The sequence below is a fragment of the Diceros bicornis genome, chromosome 27 (assembly GCF_020826845.1).
Source record: "Diceros bicornis minor isolate mBicDic1 chromosome 27, mDicBic1.mat.cur, whole genome shotgun sequence".
Taxonomy (NCBI): Eukaryota; Metazoa; Chordata; class Mammalia; order Perissodactyla; family Rhinocerotidae; genus Diceros; species Diceros bicornis.
Genome location: NC_080766.1, coordinates 5,523,497 through 5,549,152, shown reverse-complemented (window position 1 = coordinate 5,549,152; position 25,656 = coordinate 5,523,497). Strand labels below are relative to the sequence as shown.

Sequence of the window (25,656 nt, the reverse complement as noted above, 5' to 3'; positions counted from 1 at the left end):
CATGTGGTTGGGTGGGTGATGAGCGACCAGCCAGAGCAGGCTGCAAGGATGCTCTTGAAGTGCTCCAGGCTCACTCCCTAGACCACACAAGTAGGTAACTACTTTCCCACTCACATACACACCCCTCACCAAGAAAGGACCAGAAGGTTATTCTCTGGATAATTCAAACCAGAGACACTCCAGATTCAGGAAAGCCAGTTGAATAGAGAGTTGTAATGAGGAAGGGGCTAACAACATGGGATTAAAAGAATTATTGCATATTGAACCATAGTTTCTTCACACTGCTGTAACAAAATACCACTAACCACTTGGTGGCTTAACCAACAGAAATGTATTGTCTCACAGTTCTGCAGGCTAAAAGTCCAAGATCACGGTAGGCAGGATTGGTTCCTTCGGAGGCTGTGAGGGAGAATCTGTTCCATGTGTTTCTCCTAGCTTTTAGTGGTTTGCTGGCAGTCTTTGATGTTCCTTGGCTTCTGCTGCATCACCTCGATCTCTGACTTCATCTTCTAATGGCATTCTCCCTGGGTGTGTGTAGCTGTGTCCAAATGTCCCCTTTTCACAAGGCACCAGTCATATTGGATTAGGGGCCCATACTATTCCAGTATGACCTTATCTTAACTAAATACATCTGCAATGACCCTATTACCAAATAAGGTCACATTTTGAGGTACTGAGGATTAGGACTCCAACATATGAATTTTGGGGGAACACAATTTAATCTATAATAGCTTTCTTTTCTCAGAATTCCAGTAATTGGGCATATTATACACATCCTGGGATGTCTCTTTGCTTAGCTGCTTTTCTGGAGGTAAATATTTATATTATAAATATAATCTAAAAATAATATAAAACCACCTTATAAAGAACAAGATTGAGCAAAGCTCTAGACTTCTTAATACAACACTGGATACTAAAAGACAATGGAGCAATGCCTTCCAATTATCAAAGAAAATTATTTTCAACCTTCTTAGCCAAAGTTTCAATTAATCGTGAGAGAATGATGAAGTTATTTGTAGTCATGAAAGATATCAAGAAATAAACCTTCCATACAGTCTTTCTTAGGAAGCTTTTGGAGGATGTGCCTTAGTCAAGCAGTGGATTAGGCAAGGCATGTGATGTGGGACACAGGAAAGGAAGGATCTGGCCAGAAAAGCAGCAAAGCAAAAACACATCCCAGGATGACCACTAAACAGGTTCAGATTTCAGCACGAGGAAAGGAGGCTGGGAAGGTAGGGAAATAAATGGAATTTTCCAGGAAAATAAATGGAATTGATAGTTTATTTGACATTTTTAAGCATGTGAAAGGTATCTGCCATATATAGGTATTTGCCATATCTCTTGGTGTATTTGGAAAAAAAAGAGAACACAAGCAAATAAAAAATGATAAAATTATTAACATTAAGAAAAGTTAAAAAAATGTATGAGAAAGGAAATAATCTCAGTACACTATTTGGTTTCATGGGAAACAATCATTTACATGGCTGTAAAAATGAACATTTTCTATTGATTTTAACTACATAAAAATCCTATGGTGAGGGAAAGTGTGGGATGATGATAGTGGAAAGAACAAAATCTTCACTTTTAAGTATCATGTCTAAAATTGATAAATGAATTGTAGTATAGGCATATTATTCAGAAATATGAAAGTAAGTATCAGAAGAAACAGGTAAAAGAATTTAAAGTGTGTGACGGGGAATTGAAGACCAGGGAAGGGTGGGAGAGGAAGGCAGGATTACTGCCTATCGGTCACTTAGCAGTATCTGACATTTTAAACTAGGTGCACGTATTGCTTTGACAAAAATAACAACACAAGAATAGAGAAGCAAATAAAATGACAACAAAATATGCTGAATATAATGAAAACCTCTCTTTAAATGTTATTTCTTTCCTAAATGTAGTATGATGATTGATACTCTACATAGCCTTAAGAAAACAATTAAATTGAGCAGATATTTATAGTATTAGCTTCATTATCAACATTGGTTAACAAACAGAAAAGTCAGTGTGGCAGACACATTAGTATATACTTAATGAGTTGAAAATTAATTGCAGTTAATTGCAATGGCAGGGAATTCTATTGTAAAACCTATTTTTACAGAAATGTAGACTAGAGTTGTGTGCACGTATGACTCAGCAAAGATACTAGATGCAGCATTTCGGCAGTGTTTGCAGTTTGAATTAAAAAAATCTGCTTCATTTTGTGGGCACACCTAAAAATGTGGATTAATGACTACATGGATTATAGACATGAATTTGCTACTTACAACTCCTGTGATCTCAGGATAATATTTTGTTGATAATATCAAGTTGATAATTTGAATTGATAATATTTTGTGTTTGCCAAAGATATAGCATTAAGAATCTGCAAGCGGAAGAGAGGAGGAGGCATTAGAGGAGAAAGAAGAAAAATCAGATAGGACAGAAATATTAAGAACAGATGGTTATTGGTACAGGGAAAGATCGCACCTTGATTGTTCAATGTTACTACTATACTGAGTAGCAAAGAAATTACTGTTGTGTCAGTAAGCAAGGAGGGGCCAGGTGACTCCCTAGTAGAAAAAGAATATCCAAAAGACTAAGTTCCGAAATAGCAACCTTCATAGAGAGGAATAGAGTTAGATGACAAATGATTACCAGACATGGAGTTCCAGTCTTGATCTAATGCTGGTTTTCTGAAATAGGAAATGAAGGTGTTATTAGAAGCTATAAGTGATATAAAATTACCTGAAAATATTTTAGGACATTCGTCTTATTCCAATTAACTGACAGATTTTGAAACATGTCTACAGGGTTTTAGCAGTGGTTAAATTTATGTTTCTTATAGGCATTATTGAAGCACAGTGACATAATGTACACAATTACTGTAAACAGCTAGAAAGTTTAGGCTGTTTATAGAATAAAAGTACAGGGATACTAAAGCCATAGCTTTGAAACTGACTACTCATTACATACTTAGCAATGAATAACTTGGGAAAAAGAAAGATGACTTAACTTTGTAAATGTGCAACTAAATTTTATAAAAGTAAATTTTAAAGAATTAAAAAAAGATGTTTTTAAATATTTGCTCAGCAATTAAAATTCTTTGATATTTCCGTTAATAAGGTAGATAAATTATGTGATATTACTATTCTTTACGGTTTGGATATAACTATCAATGTGAGCAGGTTTCAATAAAATTCTACTTCATATCTTGTGTGTGTTATAAAGATAACATGTGCTTGTTGTAAATAAGTCAACATACAGGGTGTATAAAAAAAGGCAAATATTCTCCCCTGCCCCATTCAATATCACCACTTGCTAGTAATCTTTAGTGTGTGTTGATCACCAGATACAAACATAGTACACTTATATAATATTGTTCTTTTTTTCTCAAGAGAAAAATACACTGTGTAATTTTTTCTTAACTTAGCAATATTGTAGACATCTCTCTGATCCACACTTTTAGATCACTTGAATGGCTCTGTAATATGCTTGTGTCATAATTTTTGGACCATTCTTCTCTAGTCGGACATTCATAATATTTGCAGTTGTTTACTACTATAATATTAAAATGAACTTCCTTTTACATACATCTTTACATATTGACTATTTTGCTTCTGTAGAATAGATTCATAAAAGTGGAATTTGCTAGATTAAAAAGCATACGTAAAATTATTATCCCTATTGAATAGCTACTATATAAGCATGCTAAGAAAAAATCGAAAGAGGAAAAAGGCATATAAAAATGTCTTCCATTACACATTGATTCCTTTTATGCTTAATAAACAGAAAAGTTTGGAGAGTCTGTTATCTAATATACACACCAGCCCTGGGGTGAGGATTATGATGATCATTAGTTAACGTGTGATTAGGTACACCAGTGACTATCTTGATATCCATTATTCAATGAAGCACTTGATTTACCATGGGCGGTGTATTAAAATATGTGGCAGGTTCTTATCTTAAAGGCATTTAAACTGGTCAATCCCAATGCTTAATAGATTTTAATCTGGAAATTGATATTTTATGGATTACATAGACTACCAGATTTTCAAAGGATATGCAGGCTGTTTAATCTGCAAATTTTCAATTTTTATTACTCTTGTATAAAATAAGACTTCGAGAATCAAGAAGAAACCAGTGATAACTATTTGGCTGGGAACTAACTAGTCTCATGAGGAATGCTTAAGGGAGGTGCCTAGAAAAGTTGATATGTGCCCTCCTCCCACACCCCATCCCATCCCTGTAAATCGTCACTAGAATGTATGCTCCTTCAATGCAGAGATTTTAAATTTTCTCTGATGTGTCCCCAGTGGCCAGAGTAGTATCAGGCCCATGACAGGAACTCAATAAATACTGATTTCATACTATTCAAACTTAACCAAGAACTTGAAGACATGAGCTTTTAAATGATCTGATTCCAACATTTTAATAGGAGAGCGCTAAGAAGCATTCACTTTAAATAGTATGCATATAAAACAACTGAAATCAAGTAACATATTGGAGGGGTAATCAGATGCAAGTCACACCTTACATAGCAGATGCATCACATCAAAAGTAAGTCCTATTCTACTTCCTAGTTTTAGCTTTCACAGGGCTAGGTTAGCTAGTCTGATCCCAAGAGCATCTCTGCATCATGACACACTGAATTACAGGTACATAATAAAACTCAATTTATACACACAAAAAAAAGAACTGTTATGAGACCCAGAGGCACATATATTCAATTGGTTTACATTTAGTAAAGGTTATGATGAGATTCTTTAGGAAAAATGAAGACAGGTCTCTGATGGTTTGGAGATACTAAACTGAAAGCAGAAGTATTGATTGATTTCAAGTCTTTTCTACCATTTTGATTCCAGGAAACAAAAGTTAATTACTTTATAAATTCATTAATTTTTTGCCAAACAGAAGTGAATAGAAGGAGGAATATTTGCCCTCAAAACTACATAAAACTACTAAAAGGCAAGAAAATTTTCAACTTCTATGCATTTTTTCTTTTTGCCCCCAATGGCAAATAATATAGCAAACCTTGCAAAAACCAATTAAACGTATGAGATGCCAATTAGGCCCTTGTCTTTCACAATATTTCTAAAAGGGGAAAATTAAAACATATTTCTAATTAAAAGCACTGATTAAGCTTATTTAAATACTACCTATATAATTTTTGGGCAAAAGGGCTATCTGTAGCTATGTGAATCTGATTTGACAATATGCTTTTACATTGGGCATGAGGACTAACCATCCTAGACATACAACTGTTAGAAAAATAAAACTCAATTAGTAAAATTCTGTTGATCTTTTGGAATTATGAAATGTTATTGACACACAGAACACAACGTGCTTTCAGAAACTTCTGAAACAATTTTTTTGAAATTTATTTCTAAAAGTCACAGAGACAAAACTTTAAAAGCGACACATTTATACTAAGCATACATGCATGAGCAAAAAAAAATAAGCACTGGAATACAAAAATGAACATAGTCAAATTTTAATGAATACAGTATTCTGGATACAAGTAGAATACCACTAGGTGATAACTGTATTTACCTCAGAAGTCTATGATAGTGTGGATTGAGATAAACCAAGGTTTAGGATAGCCACTTCACTATTCACATTTTAATCAGTGCTAAAGCAATTTATTTCAGGCTAAGATTTTCAGTGAATTTGTAGAAGAAATCTTCTACTTGATGAACATGTTTTGAGGTGATGTGTCCTCAATTAAAGGCAGTTGGGGCAAGTCAAACCATGGAGAGCCCTTACAAAGACTAAGCACCAAATGGCAAACTATCTGTGGCTTTTGTTTTGGGCCACCTTAAATTTTATTTTGTTTAAATGTTTTCCATTAACGTTCAGATACAAACTCTTCCAAGCAAAAGTTTTAACATGGAACTTTCTGCTTGGAGATCTTGCCAACTGTTACTTAACGGTAGTTTTTAAGCAATGAATACTTCAGAACAACCCGAAGCCGATATTTAATTGGTTACAATTCTAAGATACAGAACTTTTTCTTTAAAGTTTTCTGGTCCCTGAAAATTCAGTAGGGCCAAATGCATTAACTGGAAGTAGCATTTGTTTTTTAAAAAAGTCTTACTCAAAGATGATAATGAATAAAATAACTATTTAGGCTCTCATACACAACCTTTCTAATTTTCTCCCTGTAAGAAATGATTACAATGTCCTTCAGGCTTGCTATATGCCCCATAGAATCAAAAGAAACCAACAAGGAATTTAACATTTCAACAAGCTAGGAATTATTTACTGTAAGCATATAGTGAAATTCTGGAAGACCTACTACTATACCTTGAGAAAACACTACTAACAGGTAAGCATGTGTTGAAGAAGGCAGTTTATAAATGAAACATTACAAATCTTAAGTTTCTGCATACAACTTATAAAATAGAAAAAATTCCTATTTTTCCAATAGTATAGCATCACACTAACACTATATAGTTAAGATTGAAAGCTTCTGTACACACGTCCACTGCACCTCCACAGCAGCATATGCCTCTTAGACATTCTCATTTGTTATCTAACATATGCCAACCATGGTTTCACTGATTTGTACCAGTTTGAGCAGGCTAAAACAATCATTCTGTTTTATCTATTTAAGTATGAGACAAAGTTAACCAGTTTCAGGGAATGAAAAGTTTCATAATCAGTAAAGAAACATACTAAACATCCACAACAGGATGGAAAATGCTTCTAAGGACATGATATAATCCCAACAGGAGGGTGGATTATGCCCCTAGACAGGGAATATGGGAATAATTAGGAGCCTGGAGAAATACATTAAGATATACGGGATCTAAATAATCATCAAATCAGTCATAACTACCAGAAACTCCAATGTGAACTATGTTTTTCCAGTGCAGCATCATCCAGTCATGGCTCAGGCCGACTCAAAGCTGTTCCGCACCATGTGTTTGCTGTTGGTGCAAATCAATATCCACACAATACGGAGCAGTCTGAATCACATGCAATTTTGAAAAATTAGAATGATTGTATATCTAACCTTATTTTTGTATTCTGAAAATAGTGCTATAAAACTCAATTATTTTCCTAGCTTCTTAGCTCTTCTATCTTAGATAACTGAAATTAAACATGGTTGCCTAAAAATTCTTTACTAGAGGAAGTAAAAGCAAAGTACATTTGATTGTGTTTTACTGCTGGTCTCCTCACGTATGTGCTTTGTCAGAGAGCACTACTCCAGGCATTTATTGTGCTACTTCAACATAACTGAACATGAGAAAAACTGGTCATTCAAAATGAAAACAAAAAAAAACCCATATAAAATCTAAACTCAGATGAGCACTTTGACAACCTGAACTAGGAACTTAAGTCTGTAAAAGAAACTCAGACATGGAGAGCTGTTTCTGAAAAATATAAAATCTAACTTTTTTCTTAATTCACTTCGGTTTTTTCTAAATGGTTTGTAGTAAAATGACCTCAAAGATAACTCCAAGTCACATAGGGCATCAGCTGTCAGTGCTTTGTAATAGAAATATATTTTATAAATATTTTTAACTTGAATGTTTTCAAAGAATTTAAGATTTTTTTTAAAGCTCTAGTCCAAGTTTTCAGCTGTTCAGTTTTTTAAAAATATAATTTGGGTCTCCCATAGAGAAGACATAACTGGGTTAAGCTACTCTGCTAATATTACAGGATAGTGAGGTTCAGATCGAGATCATTTCCTGAACATGGCTGACCTTTAACAGAACTGATTATTTCCTCACCCAAACAGTTGTGCAGGATACTGCCAGATCTCCACTACAAAAATCTTGCCAGTATTTCTAGACAATTGTTTACCATCCATGTTTAAAAACTTTGTACCACCAGAGGCAAAGCACATGAAAGTGAAAGTAAGTAAACTTGTTTCTAGTCTATTTACCTAAATAAACTCTTATGAAACCATATGGAAAAATTAATGTGTAGAAGGTAATTTCCTTATTATCTGATCTGTCAGCCAAAAAGTACTTACTAATTCTCTGTAAAAACGGGAAACTCAAATCATAAAACATCTACGTGTTTAAATTAAAATGCCAATCTTGAAGTCTTTTAACATCAAGACAAAAAAAAACGCTCGCAAATTCAAGATGATGCTTGAAATGAAAGCTGTTGTTCAAAAATTTGTATTTATAGTAAGAGACTAAAATCTTGTCACTGCAAAAGAAAGATTTTAGTCTTTTGGTCACTTGAAGCTGCTACTGAATACAACAATAAACCTTTAAAAAAGAGGAAAAAGACAGTGAGGAACTGAAGTATAGTCAAGGTAACTACATCACATACAAGTAAAGCACAGTCTGAAATAAACAGTCATTTTCTGCTAGGGATCTGAAGATACAGGAAGTTTCCCACCATCCCTTCCTTTTTGAAGAGGATCCTCTAATCAGAAATAATTCCTTTAAGTGACTGTGAGTGGTGTTGCCTGGCAGCAGCTTCAATTTCCTAGACTAGTCTTCAATCCAAGTAATTAAGTAATCTCACAAGGATAATCATACATGGCAACAGGGTAAAAAAGCAGGGCAGTTCTTCCATGCACAAACATTTCAGGAGAAAAACCATCAATTTGAAAGATAACCATCAGGTTTCAGGTATCCTAGCACACTCTAAACCCTAAGTTTTGCTTTACACCATTGGTGACTAAAATTAACAAGTTTTGCAGTGAGGTTTTTTTTTTTGCCTGCAACTATATACACATTGCAAAACTATTCTGCATCACATGATTTTAAATGAAATAAATATAAAAATGAACCACACAATCAACACATAACTTTAATACTCCACATTATTTATCCTGATCACAATGGTGGTAACCTTGTCAACAATCTTGTGAGTTGAGGAGTTGATTCTCATTCTCATATCCATCGGGCAGATACGCTCTCCTCAGCTGGTCTGACTTAGGTATGGAGCCTCCATTCTTCACATGGCGAGACAGGAAAGCACGGACTGCTGGGTGATCAGCCTTCTCAAGTGGGATGTTGGCCTCCAGGCACATTTTCACAAAGTCCTGGATGACACTGACTTTCTCGGTTTGTGCAGTACTGTTGCACTGAAGGGATGCAGTTAGGGGCCTCTGCTTCTTTCTCACATTTTGCTCTTCAAATTCTGCCTTCCTCTTGGTATGAGTCTTTGACTTGAGGTGGTCACTAATGGCAGACTTGCGAACATGATTCAGAACCACATTGCAAGAAGTGCAGAAGAGCTTTCCTCCATCCTCGTGCAGCTCGCCTCCAAACTCCGTGACGCGATCCAGGGGAGTCACGTACAAAGCAGTCTTAGAACGGTTTCGCGCAGGTGGTGCTGTCACTACAAATCTTTCCATTTTGACTTTGAATAAGGTTCTTGCAAGACATGAGAAACAAAACAACAAGTGTTAAAACAACAGTGCATTTGGAAAAAAATTAACAATAAAAGTATAAACATTTTAAGATTAAAGACTTCAGAAAACTTAATTCAAATTAATAGACTGTGTGTCTATTAAATCTTAACTTACCTGAAATATGTAAGAGAAGGCAAAACCAGAGCAAGTTACTAGTAACAACTAGGTCCATTCCTTGATTTTTAAAAAATTCAAAGAAATTAGAACTATGAAAAGAGAACTCCAATTATCCCATGTCACACTACCTTTTAGAAAAACCTAATCACCGGTCAATATTTAGAGTATTAATTACATGTGTATTTAAATTTAAAAGAGCTGCTTTCCCTTCACAGTTCTGGGGCAACTGATTTTAGGAACATAATTTTAGGGAATTGTGTAGTTTGTTCAAACAGGTGGACCACTAAACTGGCATAATTCTGTTATGAAGACGGACAATCTTCAAAATTGTTCTGAGAAGAGAAAAACAAACCAAGAGAGAATACAGACCAAATGCAATTAACAGCAGCAACAGTGACAGTAAAATTTAAAGCCAAAATATAGAGCTCAAAGTCAGTCATTTTTTAATGCATATATACCTCCACTAAGTTTTCCATTAGGTGATAATCAAGATATGCAAAGGGCTTTTTCTAACACTCCTCTTTTTTCTATTCAAGACTAATACTTACATTTGTTAATATTTACTTCACTTATTAACTGTTAAGTCAGAACAAAACTAAGAATATAGTGCCTAGTAATGACAGATGCTCAATCACAATTTGTTGATGGATCAAGTCAATGATTATCTTCACTATTTTTCCACATATTTAACTCAGACACAGCTTATTAATTTCTTAATTTATCCTAATAACAAATTTTTATGATCATTGCCCAAATCATGAAAACTTGAGATAACAAACAAATGCTGTTGGTGACAACCATTTGTTCCCTGGGGCCATGTCTTTGGGCTAAGCTCTTACATTAATCTAGATATAAGAAATCAAAATGAATTTGATGGAATTCTGTTCTGTATAAATATGCTAGAGAAAAATTCCTAAGAGTGCTCTGAAGATCTATGCCTTATAAGTGTAATCAGAAACGGTGGAGTATTTCATGAATCCATACCAGAGAATTCATAGCTGGGTGATGTGAAATCTCTCTCACCTTTAAATTGCCAATGTGTTAGACACTTGTGGACATAAACTCAGAGAAGGACTTAAGATTTCACAGAAATTCTGAAAAATATGATAAAGTTTAGGTTTTGATAGGTTTAATTCAATTTTTTTCCATTAAAAATTTGTTTAATGCATGGCTCTCATGTGCCAAAAACCACGTTAGGCTGTAGGTGTTCAATGGTGGATAAGACTGATATGATTTCTGCCTAGTAAGCGGTTAGGGAATTACCATTACACGTTTGTACTTTAAGTTAACGGTATGTTTTATACTCCTATAGCAAATCAATATGATTAATGGTTCTAAGCTAGTTATGAAAAACATTAAATATTTGTGCCCAGTAATGTCTAAATCTTTCTATGTGAAAAGTCTTCTGTCTATAACTTTTGGATTTCAAACTTTAAAATAAACATGTTCGTTATTCTTTGAGGCATAAAACGCTCAATTACTTGTGCTAATGTGCAAGGCCTATACATTCCTATGTCTTGTAACTTTCAAAAGTCTGTTTGTGTAGCTGCACAGGCAAATATCCACCCAGCAGAGGATGCTCGAGTTTACAGACCCGAAAAACAAAAGTGTTTTCAATAGAAAGTAAAAATATTTTAAACGAGAAAGTTAAAAAGTTAAGAGCAGGAATTAGCCAACAAAAGAGCAGCAGCAAATCATTTACTAGATCAAAATAAAACTCATCAGAAGTTTTCAAGTTTAAATGTTTACCGGATTAGTTTCCAGTTTTTCTCCTCTTGATACTTAGCAGGGAACGGTCTCCAGCGCAAATCCAGAGACGCATGAAATCCTGGCACTTTCCGTTCGTTCAAACCCGGAGATGCCCTCAAATCAGTTTTTCAACAAGTGGTGGTGGGGAAATAGTTTCTGGGCTTGCACCCGATTTTCCCTGCCGTGCCAGGAAGTCATGCCTTTACTGTAAAACACGAAAAACAAATGGAAAAAAAAATGGGGGAAAGGGAGGGAGAAAGGGGTGGATGAAAGACCAGCAAGAACGTCAACAGCAGCCACCACACAGGTGTCTTTAAACTGCTCTCCGGGGGTGACTCCACACCACCATCCGATCTCAGCGCCGACCCTAACCCCGCTCGCCCGGTCGCCCCCGCCGCCCGCCCCGCACCTCCGCGCACGCCCCAGCCCCGGGTGCGGGGGGGGGGGCGGCGCGGGACGCTGCGGCGTCCGGACCCTCCTCCCGCGCCACGCCCGCCGCCGCCCCCCGCAGGCGGGCCCGGCCGAGTCCCAGGGCGGCCGCGGGCCCCGCACTCGACGGCCGCGCCGGCGGCGGTCTCCGGGGACGAGGCGGCAGGCGCCGGCGGAGGGCCGCTGTCAGCTTCCCGTCTCCGCCCTCGTCCTCCCGCCGACTCGGGCGCTCGGCCCCGCCCCCGGCCCCGCTCCGGGACAGAAGGCCCGGGCCCGAAGCCCGCACCAACGGCCGGGCCCAACCGCGGCCTCCCGCGCTTCTCGGTACCGTAGGATCGGGGCCGCCGTCAGGGGAAGTGGACGAGGCCGGGCCGGAAAGGAAGGAGGAGGAAGAAAAGGAGGAGCAACGGCGAGAGGGAGGAGGACCCGCCGTCGCCGCCGCCGTCGCCCGAGCGAGCCCCGCGGCGGCCGCCGTGTCCCCCGCCGCGCCCCGTCCTCCTGCGCCGCCTATGGCAAAGCTCGTAGGCGGTCCCCAGCAACGCCGAGCAGCATTGACCAACGGGCCGCGGGCCTAGCAAACAGACGGCTGACTTGGCCAATGGCAGTGGAAGGGCGGGCCTGAGCATGATTGGCAGAGAGGGTTCCCCAATGAAGGCTGGGGGCGTGGGTGGGCGGAGCCGGAAGTAGAGCCGGCCGAGAGGCCCCTGTCCGGCTGGGGCGGGGGAAGGGGGAGGAACTAGCGGAGGAGGAGGAGGTTAGCCGAGGCGGCGGTGGCGGCGGCGGCGGCGCAGGGGTTGGTACGCGCTGGGCGGCGAGAGCCTCATGGCGGAGGAGGAGAGCGACCAGGAGGCCGAACGCCTCGGGGAAGAGCTCGTGGCCATTGTGGAGTCCCCGCCAGGCCCCGCCGGGCTCCGAGCTGCGGGCGCCGGCCGGGGCGCCGGCGGCGGCGGCGGCGGGATCTGCAGTCGGGATTACTGCCGGCGCTTCTGTCAGGTGAGGCGCCGTCGGCCGCCTGGCTGTCAGCGGGCCTCCCGCGGCCCGCGCCGGGCTGTGTCCGGTGCCTGGCCCGCCGGCCCGCCGAGGGGGGTGCGGGGAGCCCTCCGGCCTCGGGCCCGGGTGGGGGGCGGGGAGGGGCCGGTGCCGCGTCCGGGGTCGCGGGGAGGGGCCGGAGGAGCGCGGGGTCGCTGGCGGCAGCTCCGCGCTGACAGGCCGGCCCGGCCCGGCAGACCCCTTGCCGCCCGGGGGTCCCGCCTCCCCGGGTTCCTCCCCGCTTCCTTCTCCCGTCGGAGTCGGACAGCGTTTCCTGCTTCCCTCTCCGCCCTCGCCCCCCGTGTCCCCGTCCCCGCCGGCCTCTGCTGTCACCGCGCCCCGCGGCGCCCCGGGCGTCTGGGAGGTGGGGTTAGGGCGTGTGGTTGTCACCGGTCCCTGCCGGCCGCTCTCCCGGCACGCGCGCTGGGCTCCGCGACTGCGGGCAGAAAGTAGTTTCCCCTCAAGCGCCGCTGCGGTTACATCACCGCCTCCTCGTCCTTTAAATTACGGCGTGTGTAACGCAGCCTGGGGGACGGTGTCCGCACGGTGACAGGCGGTTACTGGCTCGGTCGACTGCCGCTACAGTGGGTTGTAGTTTCAAGTGTTTGCCCGTAATCAAACATTATAGCGCCAAAGTACCCGTCTAGGGGTGAGCATTCACATCTACATATATTTGTAGTTTAAACATTTTGTTCTCATTTACAACACTCTTGTTTTGCAAACTGTTTCGCAGTTTGCGAATAAATTTTTGCTACTCCTTTTCTGCCTTTTTATTTGTTATGTTGGATGTATAGGGTTCAAATCATGGCTCCACCACTTCCTAGCTGTGTTACCTTGGACAAGTTACTTAACCTCTCTGTGCCTTAGTTTCCTCTTCTGTCAAATAAGGGTAGTAATTAAACGAGTGAATATGTAGAGTTTGCATCCTTTAAGTATTAATTAAAGTTACCTATTAATTTCATTCTGGTAACAAGTAGGAAATAAAGTTAACAAGAAGTGGGCATCATGTTTGCTGAAATTTGATTTTATGCCTTTCCAAGCGTTGAAAGAAAAAGGATGGAGTTGACATTTTCAGGTAAGTTTTTAGTACTTTAGTTTAAATTGTCTTTTAATTTCAAACTCTCCCCTCTTCAATAGATAAGTTGGTTTGAAGGTGGAAATTGTCTTGGTGAAGAGTATTGTCAGTTTTCTTTGCCATTGGTCTCTATTTAGTGACTTTTTTTGAAAATGTGGGGATTTTTTTCCTGGTGTTGGCATTCACTGGAGTTAGAGGTTCGATGTCTTTACAGTGCTTGTTTTCTAACTATGCATTCTACGTCTAGAAATCATGTTATCGGTAGACTTTGTATCTACAGGAAATTTAAACTTCTGAGAATTAGACTACAATTGATCTTTTAAATATATTCACAGGCAGAAAGGCTTTTTATTTTTTTCTATGTTTTGCTTTTTATGTCATTCATGAGCAACTTGGTTTTGGTTACATTTAGCTTTGTTAATTTACTTGATCAGATAACCCTTAATTGCTGTCGAGTTTGAAATTTTATTTGAGGGCCTGAACATTTTTGGAGAACTTTTAACTATTCTTATTCTATTTCTTGAAATAATTTTAAGAACAAATGAATGAATTCAGCCTGTGAAATACAGTGTCCGAACAGTGACAGTAAATTATTGTAAGAAAATTGAAGTTGACTATTGTATAAAACTACACTACCTCTTAAATATCCAAGGAAATAAAACCAAAGAGGAAGAACTTAATGAATTTTTATTTTATATTGGTAAATTATGGGTGTTACACTGACGTACTTAAAGGTTGCCAGCTTTTACCTGAAGCCTCCTTACGTATTTTATAATACTCTGGATTACCAATAGATCTGTCTTAGGGTTCCTGCCCTCCTTCTGCCTTGCAGGTGAGCTTTGTGAAGTCCTTTTTTGTATTAAAACTTTAAGATGGAATAAAAGATTACCTGTATTAAGTTGAGTTTTATCCATTGATTAAGATATTTCTAGGATAGTAGTTCTGTTTTATTTGCCAGTAAGGGAAGCAGTGGATTATATAATCTAATTCCCAATGATTGTTTCTTTTTAAGCATTTGGTTTCCTGATATTTACTAAGGGTAGTAGTAACTTGCATTCATTAGTAAATGGCTTAGTCATGAGTAATCCATAAAATGTATAATATGCACTAGGGTGGTTGACAGTTAACTACATATATGAATTATACACACAGCCTTGTGGCATTGAGAAGAAAGGCTCCCATTTATCTTCCTCCTTTTAGAGAGAAATATGAATCAAAATTTCTTAACAGTTAGTTGTGTGGGTGAAGGGAGAGAGGAAGGAACACTTCTTTTCAAGAGAGGTTCTTGTGTCTTTTACCACCAAGAAAAGTAAAACAGAAGACAGTCGATAATATAAGTGATAAATTATGTATGCACTTAATGCATTTGATGATATGCTTTTTTATCTGAGAAACAATACCAGTAATTCTAAAATCTCAAATTTAGGGAATAAAGGATTACCCTTAGGCTTCAGCTGATTTTTGAGATGGTGGATTTGGGAGATTGCAAGTGTCGATTTCCAGACATTTACATGTGTAATGCTGGACTCACTGCCCCATCACATCCTTCCTTGGCTCTTATTAGTGGACTGTCAACAAATTTTAAATAGCATTTGCTCTTAACTGATATTTAATTTGCTTCGAGGATAAAAGGAAGGGAAAAGTAATTTTTATTGAGGACCTGCTAACTCTTAAGGCCTTCAGATAAATCTTGTTATGCAAGTTACATAGTTGAAGTTGAGGCCTGAACAGGCTAACTTGTCTTCAGTTCCTGTAGGTGGACAAGCTGAGATTTGAACCTAGCCTTCAATTTCTGCTGCAGGCAGATTGAAATTACAGATAAATCCTTAAATAATCATAAAGTGGATTTTTTTGGCAAGTTGTGTAAAGGGGAAAAAAAGTTACTGGAAGTGCTCAGGGAATCATGGATGAAAAATTGAGAAAGTACTCTTTCATTATGGCACAGTGTAAAAAATACTTCAAGAAACAGATAGTTATTCTCTCTGACTTGTTAGGTGCTATGAACATTTCCCCAATTCCTGAAGGTTTTAGTAATTCAATTTATTTTGTTGCTAGATGTATAGAAATGTTTTGATCATAAATTGATTGAAAACTAAGCAAGTTAAGGTACTTTCTTCTTAGTTCGGTGCCAGAATGAATATAGTAAATGATAAATAAGTATTTCTGGAAACACTTTGATACGTTGATTAAAACAGACTTGAACATTGTTTCTTAACTGCAGTGGAGTTAATACCCGTTGTGAGGATGTCATGAGTGTAAAATGGGAGAGTGAACGTGAGGTGCTCAGTGCTGTACCTAGCACATAGATGGGCTTAAACAGATAGAAGCGATTAGTATTTCTCGAATGTGAAACCCTCTGAAGGCTTAAAAGGGACATTAGTGATAATCCAATCTGTGGGTCACTTATCGTTTGTATCCCACAATAAACTTTAGAGAAAATTTAGAAATGTTATACTTTTATACTTCTAAAATTCTGTTATTTAACTAGAAAAGCTGAATGCTCCTGATGAAGCATTAAATGGTTTCCAAAAACAACTACATTTTCTCAGGGATTTTGTTTCCTGCAGGGGACATTTGGCAATGTCTGGAGATATTTTATTTGTTTTAATTGGGGGGTTGCTGCAGGCATCTAGTGGGCAGAGGCCAGGGATGCTGTTGAATATCCTACAACTCACAGGGCAGCCCCAACAACAGAGTTATCTGATCCAAAATAGCAATACGTAGTGCTGAGGTTGAGAGACCCCGATACCCTTACTTTGGAACTCTTAGTGGATACTTTATGTCTGTAATGCTGATATAAATGGAAACAAGTATTTAATGAGCCTCAAGTAATTTCAAGCAACTTCTGTGTACCGGGCACTTTAATAGGTGCCTAAGAGACAATCTAACAGAAAAGAGTTTGCCTCATGGTTTTATAAAATACATGCTAATATCTCTTACTTGAGAGAAACTAAAATTTAATTGTTTTAGGAAAGTATAATCCTTATCTCTTAATCTTGATATAGAATTTGCATAATATAGTTCTTTGAGTAGTTTCTTAGGGTATAATAATACATTTTTACCAATTCTTGCTATTAATTGGAATTATTTTTTAATATCCTTTAAATTTTATAAATGTTTTATATGTACTTAGTTTAAAAAGTCATAGAAGACTTAAATGTCAGGAATTTCATTTTGCTGCTAATAGAAACCTGACTTAAATAGCTTAAACAATAGTACACATTTATTTTCCATGTGAAAAGTATTGAATGGACAGTGTAGGGATGATATGGTGGCTTTATCATTATTGTACCATCATTTGCTCTTTCTTTCTTATCAGTCATCCTTGTCTTCTTATCTCAAGTTTGCCTCATGATCCAAGATAGTTGCTGGAGTTCCAGCCATCTCATCTGAGTTCCAAGTAGCAGGAACAGTGTATCTCTGGGGAAAGCCAAAAACAGCTTGCTCTAAATCCTACTCAGTAACTTCCACTTCTATCTTGTTAGCTATCCCCATCTAAAAAGAATGTTAGGAAATTTTTTTTGTATTATTTTTTTTCCCTGATAAACACATGTCTATGATTCTGTTAGGAAGGAAGAAAACAAGAATGGATATTGTAGAGCAACCAGTTTTGTTTTTTTCCCCAACGGTTTATAATAAAAAATAGTGGTTGTACTCTGACCCTTTCCTTCCCCACACATTTCCCAGAGGCAGTCACTTGCAGCTCTGTTAGTACTTATGATATTTACTTCCATGTTTATCAGTAATTTTTTTTTTCCTAATTGTAGATGTGCTGAGTTAACCTCGTTGACAGGGGAGGTGGGGACTACCTTACCATCTCAATGTACATGTTGATTTTACCCTGTGTTCTCTCTAAGCCGTTCCCTTACCTCCAACCTCTTCCTCCCCTACCTGGTTATTTCTGAGTCTCTGCAGAGAATTAGGAGTTTTCCATTGATCTGGCAGGTGAGGGGGTCTGGGGGAGATTTTCAGCTCATCTTTCTGTTTTTGACGCTACTTTCATCTCCTCTGTTAGGGTATGTGGTGTTTCAGATTCCTGAGGTTTTCTGGGAATCTTCAGCACAAATCAGCTTGCTCCCTCCTTGCTAAATAATAACGACCCAAAGGTTGTCATCTCTCTGTTTTCATTGTGTTCCTCCTTGTGGGTTTAGGTCTTTTAAAATAAAAATATTTTTAGTGTTTTTTTTTAGTGGAGTTTTTGAGTGGAAGCAGAAGTAACTGTGTGTTCAATCTGCCATCTTTAACTAGAAGTCTCAAATTAGTTTCGCAGCTCAATAAAGAATAATAGGTATGAAAAGATGATGGAAAGGAAAGTGTTGAAAATAATTCATAGTGATTTATTTACTTTTGAAAAAGAGCATTCTACTTCATGATCTATTCTGTAGTGCATATTCAGAGCTAGAAATAATTTCATCACGTGAATTTATGTTTTCCTTTTGGCAAAATTATTTTTATCACTAAATTGCAAATTAAAATTTTAGCTTTTGTAAAATGGTTTTCAAAATTTGACACCTTTGGGACATTTCCAGTGTTCATAAAAGGTGAATTCTGTGGAAAGACATTTTATTTATTATAGTTAGGAATAACAAAACAAAATGAACACTGAATCTTGATAGCTGTATTTGGGGAGCTAAATGCTTCATTGTTGTTGTTGTTTAATGCTTTTTTAGGTTCACTTTCAGAATTGAATTATAGTAATGTTCATAATGACATTATTTGTAATAGCAAATCATTAAAAATAACCTTAGTGACCAAAAGTTAGGGGAGTAGTTACATATAATGGAATCTTATGTTCTCCTCCTAACATCATGTTTTTAAAGAATATTTATTCATGTGGGAAACTCTTCATGTTGTGATAACTGCTGAAAAGACACAGGAGACAGGTGATTTCACTTTTGTAAATAAAAAAAGACTGAAAAGACATAGCAAATTGTTAACAGTGGTTGACTTCTTACTGATCTGTTTATAGCTGAATTTTATTTTTTTCTTTACATTTATTTTTTTAAATTTTTTTGATTAAACCTACTATCTTTATAATCAGAGGAAAAATAAAATATACAAAATATATTTTATTTTTTTCTCTTTCTACCTCACAGATTGCTTATTTTCTGTGAATAAATCCAAGATTATTTTGAGTATGATGAAATTTAACTCCTTGTTTCTCAAAAATATGTGAAATTATTTTTTTTAAATGAATTGGTTAAGTGAACTTATGAAGATCATTTTAGGTTAACCAATGAGATGCTAAACTTAAGTAACGTCTTTGTACACAATCTCACATTAGACATATGTCCGTTCTTGCTTTCTAATAACCACACATCACATTGGCTTAAAAAAAATCTATCTCAATTTTAATTATGTAGATAAAATGGTAGGAGAAACTATTTTTAAATGAAGTTCATTGCTTTTAAGTTTTTTAATGATACCATCATTTTGTAGTTCTGCCAAACAGAAGTAAGGCACCAGTTGTACTGTTATCGTTGGCACTGAATCTTTATGATTTTCCTGCCAAAATGTTCTAAACTATACCTTAACAGCTACAAACAAAAGGAAAAAAGAGAACTTTAAATTAAATTTAAGAAAGCTATGGTAAAATATGTGTCTGGTGAGCTATTTGAAAAAATAAAATATGATCGGTAAAATATGATCAATTGATCTGCCTTTTTAAATGTACGTTAATGTGTAATGGTTAAGGGTATTAGGCCATTTAAATTTAAAGTAACTTATTTAACCAAATGTTAATTCTAGTTATGGTGTAAAGCAATTACAGCAGTACCTAGTCTAAATTGGAAAGTATTTTTTTTTTTTTTGTGAGGAAGATCAGCCCCAAGCTAACATCCATGCCAATCCTCCTCTTTTTGCTGAGGAAGACTGGCCCTGAGCTAACATCTATTGCCAGTCCTCCTCCTTTTTTTTTTTTTCCTGTTTTTCTCCGCAAAGTCCCAGTAGCTAGTTGTATGTCATAGTTGCACATCCTGCTAGTTGCTGTATGTGGGGCGCGGCCTCAGCATGGCGGGACAAGTGGTGCGTCGGTGCACGCCCAGGATCCAAACCCCTGGCCGCCAGTAGCGGAGCTCATGCACTTAACCGCTACGCCATGGGGCCAGCCCTGGAAAGTATTTTTAAGTTTTGTAATTTCTAGTAAATCTAATACTAGGTAACCTTCAGTTTTCATGTAATAGGTATCACATTGATTTCTTAGCTCCCTCTTTCTCTGACAGGTCAGTTCATCATGTTAGCAGTACATGCTATTCAGTGTGGGTCTGCTCTCTAGGATGAGACCCACTCAGCTTCACTGGGTTAGAGTTGTGGTGGCACACTGGTGGCAAGCTAAATCTGAGAGGAAGTTGATCTGTATGATGTGTTACATAAGATCTTAAAGTCCAGTACATTACGCTGTACCAAGCACTCAGTACCCTCAACTCTTGAAAGCAGTGGTGAATATGAAAATAGTTGAGAGGCTCTCCATCTAAGCAGTAGAAAAAAGAGTCGTTGCTGTTAGGGTTGAAGCTTCTGGTGAAGTAAAGCACTTGGCATATGGTGGTAAGCAAACAGGCACTTTTCTTGTTTTTGTGTACAGTTATAACTTTCATAAGTTCTGTGAAGAAAAGGTATATAATACTATAAAATGGGGGCTAATAAGAGGCTTGCCTGTTTTTGGATTCTTGGGCAAGTTGAACTCTGCTGAGATTCTTTGGTTTAGTTTGAACATGTTGAATTTAAGGTGCCTTTCCTCATCCAAGGAGAGGTCTTCAAGAGAGCTGGATGCACGGAACCCAGAGCTCAGAGGTGAGGTCTGGTCATCACAGCTGCGTGCATGGTGTTTGGAGCCGTGTGTGAGCGCGCTCACATAGGAGATAATTGAGAGTGGGAAAAAAGAGGACTTAGAAGTGAAGCTTTAGGAACTCCACAGTTCAATGACCTGGTAGGAAAGGGTGACTCTTCAAATGAAGTCTGAGAAGGATTAGTTAAAGAGGTTGGAGAAAACCAAGGAACTGTGTTGTCACAGAAGACAAGGGAAGAGAATATTTCAGGATGCAGTGGATGGTAACTGGCATCAGACGCTGTGGAGATTCAACCACTGAGTTAACATGGAGGTCTTTGGTGACTTTAAGCAGAGCCGTTTTGCTGTAGTGATGGGAGCAGGAGTCACGCTGGAGTAGTTAGAGGACTGTGAGGGCAGAGAGATAGAGACAGTGAGTGTAGATAACTTGTAAAGGAGGGGAGAGGAGTGGGAGCTGAGGAGCTTGTGGATTGAAGGTGAGGGTTTTTTTTTAAATAGGTGAGAATTTGGCGTGTTTAAAATCTGATGAGAATGATTCATTTAAAAGAAAGAGGTAAATCTACAAAAGAAAGAATCTATGAAATACGATACCAAAAAGGGAAGGAAGGACAAGATTCAGAGCACAAATGGAGGGACTGCTTCATATAGGAGCTTTGCGGTAGGAGGGAAGTTCACCTATTTAGAGCAGATGGGGGTAGTTGGAGATTTAAGGTGAATGGAGGTCTAAAATGGAGTTTCTTACAGAGGTAGATTGAATTGACCTCCAGAAACATTTGAGTTTCTTTTGGAGAAAGACTGGAAGGTCTTCTCATCTGTACTTTGGTTCTAGTCTGTACTTTGGTTCAGCAGTGCTTCTCTGTGTAGGTTAAGGCAGGGAGAACATGATTAGTTATATTCATTCAGGGTTGAGTGATACACTGTAATTGATCAGTTAATTAACTTTGAGAAAGAATGGGACAGGCTCATTTTCTGGCTCCATTTGTGGTAAAACATACTACAGAGAAGTGAAAGGAGAAAAGATAGAGAAGGAAGAGAAGTGGTTATGATATTAATAGATAGGTGCACAACATTGTTCTCTGTACCGTGAAAATATGTATATATATATATGTGGGTATATATAATGTCCCAATAAAAAATGTACATAGCTTATTAATGTATATTTCTATAACTAGAGTTTACTAAAATTAACCAGTGTCTGTTTTGGTTACCTTAAAGTTGAAATGCTCTGAACACTCGCTAATCACTGTTGCCAATGATTTGATATGTTTTTAATATTTGGAAGATTTACTTATTGTATTGAAATGCTCTGTATATGTCTATAACTCATTTTGAGTGTTTTTCATGTATCAGGTACTGTACTAAATCCTTTACCTGTTTTATCTCAGTCCACTACCCTACAGGGTATGTACCATTATTCTCATTTTACAGATCAGAAAACAAAGACCGAGAGAGATTAAATGGCTTGACTAAGTCAGTGTAGCTGGTATGTGATAGTCAGATTGGACTCTTTGGCTGTTCTGACTGTCAGGAGCCTGTGCACTTAGCCACTCCAATACATCCGTACATGATATTGTCTCTAGGAATGTGCATTTGGTATCTATTATAGCATCTGTGCATATGTATTTGATATATACTATAGCATACTAAAGGAGTTATTGACTGAGTAGAAGTAGTGATTAAAAAAGACTGAAGGCAGTGGAAGCTAAAGATGTTCATGAATGTAAAAGAGAGAAAAAAATCAGACTTAAGCTATTAGAAGTTCCCTGTAGGAAGTGATTCTCAACCTTTTTATTTTTTTCCTCCAACCCACCCGAATGGGATATAGTTCTCTCAGAGGCGGTGGCTCACTATAGTGGTTATTCTTAAGATGCAAGAGTTATGATGAATACAAACCAGCAGAAATTATTTTATGTTATTATCTTGTGTTTTGAAGGCAGGAGGGTATGGAATATGTTTTAGATGTTTATCTTAGATATTTATTGATTGATTGATTGATTTTTGTGAGAAAGATCGGCCCTGAGCTAACATCTGCCAGTCCTCCTCTTTTTTTTGCTGAGGACGACTGGCCCTGGGCTAACATCCGTGCCCATCTTCCTCTACTTTATATGGGATGCCGCCACAGCATGGCTTGCCAAGCGGTGCATCAGTGCGCGCCCGGGATCTGAACCGGCGAACCCTGGGCCGCCGCAGCGGAATGCGGGCACTTAACCGCTTGCGCCACCGGGCTGGCCCCTAGGTGTTTATCTTAAATGATTAAATTTTAAAGTTTAGTGTCTCCATATCATTTAGATTTAACTTTGAATATAGGGAAATCTTACTAATCCGGAATACAGTGGATGTGCATTTTTAGACTTTATTATCTATCCTTTTACCATACTTTGAAAACTCTTGCCGAAGATCTCTCAGGTTAACTGACTAGTGGTTACCAGAGGAGAAAGGAGTGGAGGGAGCAAAGGGGGTAAGGGCCACGTATGTATGATGACAGATAAAAACTAGACTATTGGTGGTGGACACAATGCAGTGTATACAGAAACTGAAATATAATAATGTACACCTGAAATTTACACAGTTATAAGCCAATATGACCTCAATAAAAAAAAATCAAAGATCTCCCAGGTTATAGAACTCATTAGTAAAGTCTAAAATTTATATTCTCTGCTCATGAAGGTGCAGTGAAATGGATATCTCATTTTCAAGTAAAAATCACCACAACTTTTCTAGAGCATGATCCATCAAAATATATTAGAAATGTTAAAAATAATTTGTACCTTTTGACTTAGTAATTTTCCTTATAGCATTAATTTCTGAGGAAATATAAATTTGGACATAAAGCTGTTCATCCTAGCATTAATTATAATTAATGAAAGGAATGAATTGAAACTGGAAAAGCAAGCAGAACATCTAAAATAGTGGGAAACTTTTCAACCCTCATAAGCTAAAATATTATTTAGCCTTAAAAAATTATGTTTTCAATGACTATGTAGTGACCTAGGAAAATATAATATTATGATAAAAAATTAGATGGAACAATTTGTTTGTAGCAAGATTATGCGATTTGAAGATAGGCTGGTCCATTCCCACTGTGCTCATGTGGATTTTAGAGGGAGAAAGTGCTGTAAAGAAAAATCAAATGAGCTACTTCACTAGAAACAGGATTTCTTGATGATGATCTATAGGAGCCATTTGTGTACTTCAGAAAGTCTGTTAACTCTCTGAAATTATTTGCAAAAAGTTGTATTTGCATTTCCATGGTGAGCAGGTCTAAGGTTTTTTTGTTTGTTGTTTTTATAAGATTCTCTTAAGAATTTCAAAACTAGCTAAACAAACATAACCCAACAACAGTCCAAACACACCAGAAGGTTGCGAACCCTTGCTGTAAGCCATTGTGACACAAGCAGTACTGCCTGTTTTTACAAATAAAACTTCATTGGTGTATGTCCGTTCATTTCTATATTTTCTATGGCTACTTGCATGATGCAGCAGCAGGGTTGAGGAGTTGGGGTGGAGAATGTATGGCCCATAAGCTGCTTTCTGGCCCTTTAAGAAAAAGTATGTCAGCCCCTGTCCTACATTCTCATTTATTCTTTGCAACAACCCTGTGAGATAGGTATTATTTTTATCTTCATTTTATGAATGATGCAGCTGAGACTCAGAGAGGTTAAGCAACTATCCTCAAGTCACACAGCTAGAAAGGGAAATATACCAAGATGTTGATAATGGTTGTATGTGAGCCGTACAATGATGGATGATTTTTTTTCAGATATTACCCAAATTTACTATAGTGAGTGTACATAACTTATAATCAAGTGGGGAGAAAGTTGTAAAAAAAATTAGGTAGAACCGAGTTGTGAGAATCTTAAAACTCATTCATCCTTTCTTATTGATTTCCTGCATGTCATCCTGTGTTTATAAACTTGAGTGGATATGCAATTTTGACTTCCCTTCTTGGCACTTAACTCTCATTATGCACCCCCTTCTTAACTCCTGATTTTATGAAAAAAATAAGAAATTATTCTACTTACAATTTCTTGAAAACTTTCTATATTAACTGAAGCTGTTTTGTCCTTCTTCTGAAGAACTCTTGAGATTCTTTGTCCTCTCCTTTATATTTTGAAATTAACTTGAACAACTGTTAAGTGCTCATACTTTTGTAGGTGCTCATAAAATGCTGCGTATGTCTGTCCGACAGTATATAACTTACTTTTTCTTAATGTCAGTCAACTGAATTATTTTAGGCATAGATCTAGATACATAAAGTACCATAAAAGTGTTGTAGAAGGTATTCCTGAAAGAAAAAATTGGCTGTGTACTATGTGAAAAACTTGATCCTAATGATTATAGGGGCTTTAAGGAGGAAAAGGTCACAACCCCTACCCTCGGGGAACTGAATCTTCTAGTAAGGGAGAAAAGGCATATCTGACTAGTGTGTCCATTCTTAGGACCTTGACCCGGACCACAGTCATCTTTCCCCTGGATTATTTTATTTCCCTGCTTCCAATTTTTCTCAGTTTATTCTCCACACAGCCGAAGTGATCCCTTTAAAGACATGAGTGACATCTCTTCTAAACCTTACATTCTTTTCTGTCTCCGAGTCAAAGCCAGAATCCTTACAGTGGACTGCAGGCTTCACGGTCCCGCCCCTGTCCAGCTCTTTGACTTGTCTCCTGTTACTCTTTGCCTCCACTACTTACCTTCAGCTACACCAGCGTTTTTGCCCCTTCTTCAGCTTGAATAAGTATGCTCCTGCCCCTTGGCCTTTGCACTTGGTCTTTGTTTTGTCTGCCAGAAACACTTTTCATTTGGATATCTGTATGGTTTGCTCCAGGACCCTGCTCAAATATCCTTTTATCAGAGAGTTGGAGGCCTTCCCTGAACACCCCAGATAAAGTATAAAGTAGCATACCACCTCTCACATTCCCTTTTCCCCTTACCTTGTGTTTTCTTGTTTTCCAAGGTACTTAACACTGTTTAATTTGTATTTGTTTACCTATTTTCCTTCCACTAAAAATGAAAGCAACAGGGTACTTGGAACATAGTAAGTACTGATTAAGATTTGAATAAATGAATGAGTAAATATAAATAAACCCTAAAACAGGAAAATGTGTATTA

General features: G+C 38.1%; 2 protein-coding genes across 4 annotated transcripts in view; one reads left to right on the top strand and one right to left on the bottom strand.

Annotated features, from left to right (window-relative positions):
• Nucleotides 1–8,739: 8,739 nt before the first annotated feature.
• Nucleotides 8,740–12,086, bottom strand: CGGBP1 (CGG triplet repeat binding protein 1). 2 transcript variants are annotated; one of them, XM_058570682.1, is made up of 4 exons: nt 11,988–12,086; nt 11,231–11,435; nt 10,505–10,575; nt 8,740–9,326 (listed from the first exon to the last, which is right to left on the bottom strand). In XM_058570682.1, exon 4 carries the CDS (start codon nt 9,305–9,307, stop codon nt 8,804–8,806), a length of 504 nt encoding a protein of 167 aa, XP_058426665.1. In that variant the 5' UTR covers nt 9,308–9,326; nt 10,505–10,575; nt 11,231–11,435; nt 11,988–12,086; the 3' UTR covers nt 8,740–8,803. The 2 variants fall into 2 exon arrangements, with proteins under 2 accessions (XP_058426665.1, XP_058426664.1); XM_058570681.1 differs by lacking the exon at nt 10,505–10,575.
• Nucleotides 12,087–12,428: 342 nt separating this feature from the next.
• ZNF654 (zinc finger protein 654) overlaps nt 12,429–25,656 on the top strand; it is a 79,142-nt gene continuing 65,914 nt past the window's right edge. For both annotated transcript variants that reach the window (XM_058570680.1, XM_058570679.1), the window contains exon 1: nt 12,429–12,652. In XM_058570680.1, the coding sequence (XP_058426663.1) occupies nt 12,482–12,652 (171 nt within the window). In that variant the 5' untranslated portion in view covers nt 12,429–12,481. The remainder of the gene's footprint in view (nt 12,653–25,656) is intronic.

Excerpts from the sequence above, each read along its gene's own strand:
- CGGBP1 (XM_058570682.1), bottom strand. The coding sequence starts at position 9,307 with ATGGAAAGATTTGTAGTGACAGCACCACCTGCGCGAAACCGTTCTAAG.